The following is a 12308-nucleotide window of genomic DNA, read 5'->3' as shown; positions in this document are numbered from 1 at the left end:
GACATTCTATGGAGGAAGGAGCTAGAGACACACAGACATTCTATGGAGGGAGGAGCTAGAGACACAGACATTCTATGGAGGAAGGAGCTAGAGACACACAGACATTCTATGGATGGAGGAGCTAGAGACACAGACATTCTATGGAGGAAGGAGCTAGAGACACAGACATTCTATGGAGGGAGGAGCTAGAGACACACACATTCTATGGAGGAAGGAGCTAGAGACACAGACATTCTATGGAGGAAGGAGCTAGAGACACAGACATTCTATGGAGGGAGGAGCTAGAGACACAGAAATTCTATGGAGGAGCTAGAGACAGACACAGACATTCTATGGAGGGAGGAGCTAGAGACAGATACAGAGATTCTATGGAGGGAGGAGCTAGAGGCCGACAGAGACACTCTATGGAGGGAGGAGCTAGAGACACATAGACATTCTATGGAGGGAGGAGCTAGAGACAGATACAGAGATTCTATGGAGGGAGGAGCTAGAGGCCGACTCAGACATTCTATGGAGGGAGGAGCTAGAGAAACAGACATTCTATGGAGGGAGGAGCTAGAGGCACACACAGACATTCTACTGTAGGTTCTCCATAGATTTTTATGAGCACAAACTGTCTCTATCATTTCAGTAGAACTGGGAGCAGAATGTTTGTCTTCCTCTAGCTCCTCCCACCTCTATAGCATTTTAAAAGCACCAACCGCCATCTCCTATCTCAGTAATGGGAAAATCTGACTTCACTGCATACAGATTTTACTCCTGATTTGAGAGTGAACGATCAGTCCTGACTTAGAAAGAAGCAGATTTCTCTGATAAGATATATTACAAAAGTTGCTTATTTTCATGTGCACTATTCATTTCTGAAAAAAATAAAACTACTATTACTCTTAAAATTAATTTAAAGCGGTGGCCTGAATTACACAATACACTTTTTAATAGTATTTAAGATAGTTAACAATGGAAGGGGACCGCTCTTTGGACTTTCTCTACCCGGTAAAAGGGTCCAGTGCTGATAAACTATCCATAGATTGTTGCGATCCCCATCAATCACCTGAAATCTATGGAGAAACCTGGCAGCAAGAGTTCAGTTTTCCTGCAGCGCCACCACAGGAGAAATGCAGGAGTACACCATGCCCATCCAAATCAGAAGATTCAGGTCTGGTAACCAAGAAGTAAGGATTTGGAACAGAGGATTTTTTTCCAAACTGGACAATAATATACATTTATTTTTTCCATTCCAAACCGCCAGGGAAAAAAAATCAGAAGAGTGTCTCCTTTTCCCTGGAGGACCAGGCTTCTCAATGCACAAAGACAGATCATTAACTTCAGTGATCACTGTGCGATACCTTATTTCGCCTGTGGTGGTCCTGCAAAAAATTTGCACACAAATCATTCGCTGAATTGACGCTGATCACAGCGGGACTCTGTGTATCACTTCCAGTTGCATGGGACTGCACAAAGCAGAATGTAATCGTTGGGTTACACATGGCTTTTCTGAACTTGGGTCTCGGGAGAAGTTGAGGACCGTGGAAAAGGCTTTGGGCCAAAAAAAAAACTTCTTTCGAAAACCTCTCACCCTCGTAGTGACAACACACGGACGGGTACACGATCTCACAGTTATCAGTAGTGCAGACTCGCTAATATATTGTAATGGAATAATATAGGAAAAAAAAAAACGTATCAAAGAACATTTACTAAAGTCCCTCGAAAGGTTTTGGGGATAATTCACAGTAAACAGTGCCTAGAAGTGTAGGAAAGATTGCTAGATTTCACTGCACAGCAGAACTTCCATTGCTAGCCAATATGGCTAAAGGAACTCATTATCCAAGTCACTTTGACCTTTTCTTTCCGTGAGTCCTAAAGGATTAAGGACTGGTAACAGTCACAACACTGCACTTCCCCTTCGACTGCCCGGCGGCGCATTATAACAATATAATACACCTTTCGGAACCGGCAAGTCTGAGGGAGGTGAAGGCGTAAGGGAAAATAAAACAGACATATAGTATCATTGGCGGCATCATAAACCGTACATCATAAATGTTTCATTACAGCAAGCACTTGAGACACCTTTTTCGAGTCCTTCAGGGCGGTTGACGATGGAGTCCATGGTCCCCTTAGACTCTGCTCGCTCTTTTCCTGATATCATGGGCTGAAGTAGGTAGCACATGCAGAGTGTAAACTCAATCAACCGTCCTCATATTTCGGTGGACTCTATCCTCTCCAGTCTTGACGGTGTCCAAGGCTTCTTGTCTTCTGCTGGCGGTGTGGTGGCCTTGGCGGTGATCTCGTTGATCTTTTGCTCCAGTTGTTGGTTTTTCTGATACATCTCCACGTAGTTGAGCTGCAGTTGCTTCTGATATTTTATGACTTTTTCCTTCTCTTCTTGCCACGTGCGCCTCTCTTCCTCGAAGTCCACCACCTGCTGGTCCCGCTGTTGTCTCTCCATAGCTAACTCAAACTGGAGATTCTCGATGTCCTTCTTGAGCGTGCCCAGGCTGTCCTCGTTCTGGCGTTTCATCTTGGCTTCGTCACTCTCGCACGCAAGAGTGTCCCTCAGTTTCTCGGTCATGTCCATGGTGTACGGGTTCTGACCCAGATCGGACAAGGTCTCCTTCAAACCAGCTATCTCCTGTTCGCACTGGCTGAGCTTCTCCTTCATTTGCTGGGCCTCGCTTTGCTTTCTCTGCATTTCGCTCTCGCAGATCTCCAGACTGACCGTTTTGGAGCTATAGGAATCTTTAATGGAGGCGAGATGTTCCTCTTTCTCACGTAGTAAGGCCTTAACTTCTTTTAACTGTGATCTAAGGCCGACTATCTCATTGAGTTTCTGGGCAATGTCCGCCTGGGCATCTTTCAGTTGCTGCTTCAAAAGTGATATCTCCCCAGCTTTTTGACAAACCTGCCAAGGAAAGCTCACATGGTTAATTGGTCACTTCAGAAAACTTTGCATAAGTCAGTAAGTACAAGCAAATCTAGGAAACCTTGTAATATATCTTATCAGAGAAATAGGATTCTTGCCACTTCTCCTCCCTCCCTCCACGCTGAACTCACCACCTACGCTGCAAAACAGCTCAAATCCATCTAGGTCAAAACAAGATGGACTACCAGCTCACTGCCAGATCAGATTACAGCTGCCTACTGTAGCCTATCAATAGGGGAAGAGGAGACTGAAAAAAAATCAGATCATGCTGCAGCTTTCTAGTAAGTGTCCTCTCACCCTAGAGCTGGATTCACAGCTACACACTGCTGAATAATGTCCTCCATGCTGCTGCTTCTGAACATCCAAATGTGCCTCCCAGGGAATGAAGGTCACAGGCCATCACCTGTGCGAATATTTATCAGCGATGTCATATACAGCTCACGTACCTACTACCTGTCAATCACAACCACAGCGGCGTGCCTTTTTGTCACGTGAATGGTTGCAGACTATAACTGCAAATCCCGTCGAAGGCGTGAGTAAAGAAGATAATCTACATCAGTGTCAGCTTTTGCAAGACCGGCCAATCATCTATTGTTTATGGGGTGAAGTCCTGACTTTTCTGCTAATTGCAGTTGTTAAAGTAAAGGATTAGGTTGTGGGATTTCGACATGCCTGATCCTTTTGTTCTCAGGCTAAATAAATTGCCAAAAAACACTCTACAAATCTGTTGGATATCAGGTTGGCAGGAGTCACCTGGCATCTACCACCCTCACCGGTCAGCTGTTTGCTACTTTGGCCCTGGATGCAGACAGTGTACACAGCACTATATACCATGTAGTGGTTGCGCTTGGGTACAGCAGCTCAGCTACTATTCTCTTCAAGGAGCTGAGGTGCAGTACCAGAGAACGGACACTACATACAGCCTTTCCAAGTATATACACTGTTCAGGGCTGGCGTTAGGGGCAGGCAAACTAGGCATTTGCCTAGCGCCCTCACTCCCTCGGGGGCCCCCAGACAGTGGCCATTATGGAGCCCAAGAGGCAGGGGAGCCCGGTTCCAGCGCCGGCTACCTCCCAGCATCACACAGTCAACTGTATCAGCATCATAGATGCTTCTGTGGAGAGGGTGTGATGATGTCACTTCAATGCATGCCACGCTGTGCCGAGCAGTGAAGCTGACGAGTAGACGTGCTGCAGAGACCAGAGCAGCGGCAGGTACGGACTGGGACTGAAATTCAGTCCTGGCATTTGCAATCACATAGGCCCATGTTGTCCCTGTTTCCAAGCACCAGCTGGTGATATATTATTAATATTACCCTAGATGGAGGAATGCAAGATGTACTACAAGACTAATGTTTCTAATGATACCAGTGGCCTACTGCGGTAAATGTAGGACTCGGCAACTTTCTGCTCCGTCACAACTCTTTACAGCATGGATGTCTTGAGAACACCGATTCTGTTAGCAATGTAGCAGTCAAGGCAGCCCACGACCAGACAGGCCCTTCTGGCATTTGCCAGAATTGCCAGATGGTCAATCCAGCCCTGAGCGGAAGAACGAGGAGAGGTGAGTATTGTATTTCTTTATTTTTATATCAATGAGTATGTGGTGGCCACAATACTGGAGTAATATAGGGTGTACTATATGAGGGCTGCATTATACTCTATCGAGGACTATTGGGAGTGCATTATACTATATAGAGGACTATGGGGTTCATTATACTATGGAGAGTGCATTGTACTATATGAAGGACTACAGGGGGTGCATTATACTCTATGGTGGCTGCGTTATACTCTATGGGGGCTGCGTTATACTCTATCAAAGACTATGGGGAGTACATAATACTCTGTACTATATGGGGATGCATTATATTCTGGATTATACTCTATCGAGGACTGTTGGGAGTGCATTATACTATATGGAGGACTATGTGATGCATTATACTATGGGGAGTGCATTGTATTATATGGAGGACTATGGAGGATGCATTATATAATATGGGCTATGGGATGCATTATACTGTATTGAGGACTATGGGAATTGTTTTATACTATATTGAGGACTATGGGGAGTGCATTATACTATATAAACGACTATGGGGAGTGTATTAGCCTCCTATATGGAAGACTATGGGGTGTCCAATAGACTTCATGGAGGTCTATGGGGAGTGAATTATATTATATGGAGGACTATGGGGCACATTATACTATATGGAGGACTATAGGGTGTGCAATATACTGCATGGAGGACTATGGGGCACATTATACTATATAGAGGACTATTGTATGAATTATACTGTATGGAGGACTATGGGATGTACATTATACTATATTGAGGACTATAGGAAGTGTATTATACTATATGGAGGTCTATGTGAAATGTATTATACTATATGGAGGACTATGTGGTGTATTATACTATGTGGAGGACTATAGGGTGCATTATACTATTTGAAGGACTATGGGGTGCATTACACTAAACGAGCAAAATGCTGCCTATTCATCGAGTGATTGGACTGTTTATGCCGGAACAGAAATCAATGTTCTCAGCAGCACATCACCCGGTGAAAACTGCAGATAGGCTGCTGATAACATGATACTGTATGGGGACAGACTGATCTATTTGTGATTGTCCTGTGCCCATCACTGTTCCTTAGCCGGTGTAAAGAGGCCGGGAAACAAGCGTCGAACGACTTTGATATAGTCGATCGCGCTTGTTTAGTGTCCTGAACTCAGCGCATGTAACTAGAACCGAAATGTTTCATTTGGGGCCTCACTTTAAACTTTTGCCCAGGGCCCCACTCTGTCTAAGACCAGCCCTGACACTGTTGTATAGCTGCAAACACTTGATAGGTGGGGGTGCTGGTCGTTGGACCCCCAAGGAACTGACATATGAGTCTTGGACAACCCTTTTAACTCGGCTTTGGAGATAAACATAGTTACTAAGAAGCTGATCAGTTAAAAGTAATCAATCTGCTGACAAGATCATAAGATGGCGCTGTGACTTCTTGCTGGGAGAGGGGAAGAGAGAACTGCTTTATTCGGACTGGACAAAGAAGATCATATGGTCACTGTAAAGCGGATTTATTTTCTTGTGCCGAGAAAGGGGGGTGGATTTTTATGTTTATTATATCCAGATAGGATAAAGCTGTGAAAAGACATCAATACAAGAAGGAATGAGGCCTTCTGCTGATATCATCTTACCTCCCACTTGGTTTCCTCAATCTTCGGGAGGAACTCGGACTGCTCTTTCTTGAAGACCATGCACTTCTTCTCCAGTTCCTCCCTTTCCTGAAGCAACTGTCCAACGTCATCCTGAAACTTCTTCTTTTCTTGCTGCAGCTTGAATATCTGAAGCTGTAACGCCTGCTGGGCGCGCTGTGCTTTCTTGGACACTTGCTGAAGCTTGTTGGCGTAATTCTGTCTCAGGTCTTCCATTTCCCGTTCCCAGATTTTCTGCTTCTCTTCAAAGACTTGAAAAATGGCAGCTTCGCTCTTGTCCAGGCTCCTCTTCATCTGGATCACCTCTTGCTCCTTTTCCCAGAGACGATCCTCTAGGTCTTGGATGATGTCGTCGCTCGAGGGTGAATGGAAAGGCAAGGCCTCGTTGAGATGGTTGAGTCTGCTAAAAGAAGAGGTGCTTTTGCTGGAAGATCGGCCACTGTCTGAGGTAGAAATTCCATTGTATCCCACTATATTCTTTTCTACGTAGGTAGTCCCGATGCGATTTATATGGCTTGTTGACGCACTCATCGGGCCAACATGCTGGCTGTAACCAGTCCCATACGTTGGTAGGCTGGTCAGTGAATTGCGGCCAGAGTCCGATAGACCTCCCACCTGGTTGGAAGACCTATTGTGGCTGGTCTTCTCCAAACTGCTTTTCAGGGTAGCTGCGCTGTTGCTGTTCCCATGACTGGAGCCCTTTCGGTTCTCGGTGGCACCATTGTTCAAAGGTGGACATAAGTTTTGCATGGAATGGAAATTCTTGGGAACCACCGGCTTAAAGGCAGAGGGTCTCACCAAAGGCTCATTGCTCTGCGCAAGAATGGAAAGAAACAAACATTTACCTTAAAATTTATCAATAGGTATCAAACAGTTCTCTAAACTTTCCTGAAATTATTTTTAGAACCCACTAAAAAGTCTCTTCATTATTCACCCAAGTACAGAGACTTGTAGGGCTGAGCTGCATGAGAAACACATCAGTGCGGAGACTTCAAGACCTGGATACTCCAACGATCATATGCTGATGGCCTATAGTATATTACTAATCCTGTACTGACCCTGAGTTACCTCCTGTATTATATTCCAGAGCTGCACTCACTATTCTGCTGGTGCAGTCACTGTGTACATACATTACATTACTGATCCTGAGTTACATCCTGTATTATACTCCAGAGCTGCACTCACTATTCTGCTGGTGCAGTCACTGTGTACATACATAACATTACTGATCCTGAGTTACATCCTGTATTATACTCCAGAGCTGCACTCACTATTCTGCTGGTGCAGTCACTGTGTACATACAGTACATTACTGATCCTGAGTTACATCCTGTATTATACCCCAGAGCTGCACTCACTATTCTGCTGGTGCAGTCACTGTGTACATACATTACATTACTGATCCTGAGTTACATCCTGTATTATACTCCAGAGCTGCACTCACTATTCTGCTAGTGCAGTCACTGTGTATGTACATTACATTACTGATCCTGAGTTACATCCTGTATTATACTCCAGAGCTGCACTCACTATTCTGCTGGTGCAGTCACTGTGTACATACATTACATTAGTGATCCTGAATTACATCCTGTATTATACCCCAGAGCTGCACTCACTATTCTGCTGGTGCAGTCACTGTGTACATACATTACATTACTGATCCTGGGTTACATCCTGTATTATACCCCAGAGCTGCACTCACTATTTTGCTGGTGCAGTCACTGTGTACATACATTACATTACTGATCCTGAGTTACATCCTGTATTATACTCCAGAGCTGCACTCACTATTCTGCTGGTGCAGTCACTGTGTACATACATAACATTACTGATCCTGAGTTACATCCTGTATTATACTCCAGAGCTGCACTCACTATTCTGCTGGTGCAGTCACTGTGTACATACATAACATTACTGATCCTGAGTTACATCCTGTATTATACTCCAGAGCTGCACTCACTATTCTGCTGGTGCAGTCACTGTGTACATAAATTACATTACTGATCCTGGGTTACATCCTGTATTATACCCCAGAGCTGCACTCACTATTCTGCTGGTGCAGTCACTGTGTACATACATTACATTACTGATCCTGAGTTACATCCTGTATTATACCCCAGAGCTGCACTCACTATTTTGCTGGTGCAGTCACTGTGTACATACATTACATTACTGATCCTGAGTTACATCCTGTATTATACCCCAGAGCTGCACTCACTATTTTGCTGGTGCAGTCACTGTGTACATACATTACATTACTGATCCTGAGTTACATCCTGTATTATACTCCAGAGCTGCACTCACTATTTTAGTCAGATGCAGCGCCGCTGTCCTCTGCTGGCTGTGTCTGGCATTGCAGCATTCTAGTGAAGCAGTATGTGCTGTAATACCAGGCACAGCCTATTGTCCGGAGTGTCGCTGTGTCTGAAGAGAAGCAGTCAGGAGCAGATCCCCATTTCTCCGACATTATCGGATATTTTCACCTTTTCGCTCTTGCGTTGCTCATTGATGTACATGGAGTTCTTCTCCGTCTTGTAGCTCTTCTCTTCCCCCGAGTAGCGGTTCGAGTATCCGTTTCTGAAGCTGTCGTTCTGCTTGAGGCTGTTCTGAGTCCTGGTGCCCACGCTCTTCATTGCAAACTCTTGATCATTGGCGACTCCGCTGCCCACACTGCCCATAGTGCCCTGGGAGGGGGAGTCAGAAGACCGGCTGGCGAACGAGTGGTAGGACTCCTGGCTCTGGTAGGTTGCGTCGCTCAGGACGGTTCTTGACTCTAGTTTTGCCATGGCGGCAGCGAGGAGGATGTGCGATGACACTTAACGGCACTGCAAGAAAAACAGGTAAAGTGAAAAATACTGTTAAAGGGTAACATTTCAGAATAAGCTGTCCTGTGTGTGTACATGTGGATATGCCAAGCCAGCGTAAGGAGACTTATTGGCCAAGCAGTGCTCCTCTGGCAAATATTATTTTTAGAGAGGAGAACTAGAAATGTAGTGCCACTTATTGCCTTATCATGGTCCACAAGGAGAAATTTTTCCCCTTAGACTTCCTGTCAGAGGCCTATCACCCCAAAACAGGGCTCTGCAAACTCAGTGTCTGGTATAAATTTTCATCTAGCGTCATTTGGCAAGGTTCGTTAAAGGGTCAATATTGAGTTTTAGAATTGCCACTTCCAATAGGTGGCGCTAGTGTTCAAGTCCTCTTACTTTCTGAAGAGGCTATTTGCACATTTAAATTAAGGAGCATTGCATGGCCTATAAGTCTCATTAAACTTGGCATGGAACTCTCCACAAGGAGAAGGTTTTCCCTTAGACACTATGTGCATTATTAGTTTAAACACTTTACTTTTTTGGAGTACTACCATCATTTATTTCCCTTTCTTCTTTATTCCCATCCTTCCCCTTCTCTCGCTTAGTTCCTTCACTCTCTCCCTTCCTTCCTTTCCTCCCTCCAGTTCCTCCTTGTTCTCTTTCTTCCATGTCTCCTTCCCTGACCTTTCTTCCTTACTTTATTCCTTCCCTCAGTTCTCTCTCTCCCTCCCTTCCATCTTTCTTACTTGTTTGCTTCCTTCCCTCTCTCCTTTCCTTGCTTCCTTCCTTTTCCCTCTTGCTTCCTTCCTCCCTCTCTCACTTTCTTCCCTCTCTCCATACTTTCCTTCCCTTGCTTTCTTTTCTTCATTCCTCCACTTCCTCCTCTCCATTCCTTGTTTCTTCTCTCCTTTGCTTCCTTTCGTCCCTCTATCTCTCTCTTCCCTCACTTGCTGCCTTTCTTTCTTCATTCCCTCACTTCTTCCTCTTTCCCTTCCATTCTTTCCTTCCCTTTCTTCCTTGATTCCTACCTCCTTTGCTTCCTTTCTTTGTTCCCTCTCTCCTGCCTACCTCCCTCTCCCTTTCTTCCCTCTCTCCATACTTTCCCTCCCTTGCTTCCTTTCTTTCTTCATTCCCTCACTTCCTCCTCTCTCCATTCCTTCCTTGTTCCTTCCCTCCTTTGCTTCCTTTCTTCCCTCCATCTCTCTCTTCCCTCGCTTGCATCCTTTCTTTCTGCATTCCCTCACTTCCTCCTCTCTCCTTCTCTCTCCATTCCTTCATTCCTTTTCTTCCTTATTTCCTACCTCCTTTGCTTCCTTTTTCTACCTTCTCTCCTTGCTTCCTTCTTTTTCCCTCTCTTCCTCTCTCCCTTTCTCCATATTTTCCCTCCCTTGCATCCTTTCTTTCTTCACTCCCTCACTTCCTCCTCTCTCCATTTCTTCCTTCCTTATCTTCCTTGTTTCCTACCTCCTTTGCTTCCTTTCTTCCCTCCCTAGCTTCCTTTCTTTCCGTCTTTCTCCCTCTCTTTCTTCCTTCTCTCCATTTTTTCCCTCCCATGCTTCCTTTTTTCTTCATTCCCTCACTTCCTTCTGTCTCCTTCCCTCTCAATTCCTGCCTTTCATTTTTTCCTTGTTTCCTACCTCCTTTGCTTTCTTTCTTCCCTCCCTCCCCTCTCTTTCTTCTTTCCTCCTTTCCTCTCTCTTCCTTCCTTTATGTTATCTACCTATTTCTTATCCATCTTTCTACTGATTTATCTCCAAGGTTTTGAGACTGCACCAATCGATGAAAGCGAGGGTCTTCTCTGGCCCCGCACTCCCACCAATCATCTCTACTAAGCAGTCACTGTACTATATGATAAACACAAGTTTTGCTTCCCTGTAAGACCCTTCCACAAGAAAAGCCTAGGTCACAGGTAAATGTTGGCACTTGAGATAGACCATTATTTGGACGCCTGGTTTCTGACGGCCCCAGCACAGTGTCCGGTCAGGCCCATATGACTGTGATGCACCGTGTCCGGTCAGGCCCATATGACTGTGATGCACCGTGTCCGGTCAGGCCCATATGACTGTGATGCACAGTGTCCGGTCAGGCCCAGATGACTGTGATGCACAGTGTCCGGTCAGGCCCATATGACTGTGATGCACAGTGTCCGGTCCGGCCCATATGACTGATGCACAGTGTCCGGTCAGGCCCATATGACTGTGATGCACCGTGTCCGGTCAGGCCCATATGACTGTGATGCACAGTGTCCGGTCAGCCCCATATGACTGTGATGCAGTGTCCGGTCCGGCCCATATGACTGATGCACAGTGTCCGGTCAGGCCCAGATGACTGTGATGCACCGTGTCCGGTCAGGCCCATATGACTGTGATGCACCGTGTCCGGTCAGGCCCATATGACTGTGATGCACAGTGTCCGGTCAGGCCCAGATGACTGTGATGCACAGTGTCCGGTCAGGCCCAGATGACTGTGATGCACCGTGTCCGGTCAGGCCCAGATGACTGTGATGCACCGTGTCCAGTGTCCGGTCAGGCCCAGATGACTGTGATGCACAGTGTCCGGTCAGCCCCATATGACTGTGATGCACCGTGTCCGGTCAGGCCCAGATGACTGTGATGCACCGTGTCCGGTCAGGCCCATATGACTGTGATGCACCGTGTCTGGTCAGGCCCATATGACTGTGATACACCGTGTCCGGTCAGGCCCATATGACTGTGATGCACAGTGTCCGGTCAGGCCCAGATGACTGTGATGCACCGTGTCTGGTCAGCCCCATATGACTGTGATGCACAGTGTCCGGTCAGGCCCATATGACTGTGATGCACAGTGTCCGGTCAGGCCCATATGACTGTGATACACCGTGTCTGGTCAGCCCCATATGACTGTGATACACCGTGTCTGGCCAGGCCCATATGACTGTGATACACCGTGTCTGGTCAGGCCCATATGACTGTGATGCACAGTGTCCGGTCAGGCCCAGATGACTGTGATGCACCGTGTTCCGTCAGGCCCAGATGACTGTGATGCACAATGTCCGGTCAGGCCCATATGACTGTGATGTACCGTGTCCGGTCAGCCCCAGATGACTGTGATGCACAGTGTCCAGTCAGGCCCATATGACTGTGATGCACCGTGTCCGGTCAGGCCCAGATGACTGTGATGCACAGTGTCCGGTCAGGCCCATATGACTGTGATGCACAGTGTCCGGTCAGGCCCATATGACTGTGATGCACAGTGTCCAGTCAAGCCCAGATGACTGTGATGCACAGTGTCCGGTCAGGCCCATATGACTGTGATGCACCGTGTCCGGTCAGGCCCAGATGATTGTGATGCACAGTGTCCGGTCAGGCCCATATGACTGTGA

General features: G+C 46.4%; 1 protein-coding gene across 3 annotated transcripts in view; it reads right to left on the bottom strand.

The window, feature by feature from the left end:
• Positions 1-911: 911 nt before the first annotated feature.
• The window catches only part of LZTS3 (leucine zipper tumor suppressor family member 3), a 126163-nt gene continuing 114766 nt past the window's right edge, over positions 912-12308 (bottom strand). The window contains exons 2-4 of one of the 3 annotated variants that reach the window (XM_069745138.1): positions 8621-8962; positions 6121-6951; positions 912-2899 (exon numbers count right to left, since the gene is read on the bottom strand). In XM_069745138.1, the coding sequence (XP_069601239.1) occupies positions 2195-2899; positions 6121-6951; positions 8621-8923 (1839 nt within the window). In that variant the 5' untranslated portion in view covers positions 8924-8962 and the 3' untranslated portion in view covers positions 912-2194. The remainder of the gene's footprint in view (positions 2900-6120; positions 6952-8620; positions 8963-12308) is intronic. The other 2 variants (XM_069745137.1, XM_069745139.1) reach the window with 2 other exon arrangements.

This window comes from Ranitomeya imitator, chromosome 1 (assembly GCF_032444005.1).
Source record: "Ranitomeya imitator isolate aRanImi1 chromosome 1, aRanImi1.pri, whole genome shotgun sequence".
Taxonomy (NCBI): Eukaryota; Metazoa; Chordata; class Amphibia; order Anura; family Dendrobatidae; genus Ranitomeya; species Ranitomeya imitator.
Note: the sequence above shows the minus strand (reverse complement) of the source record. Positions and strands in the feature narration are given on the sequence as shown.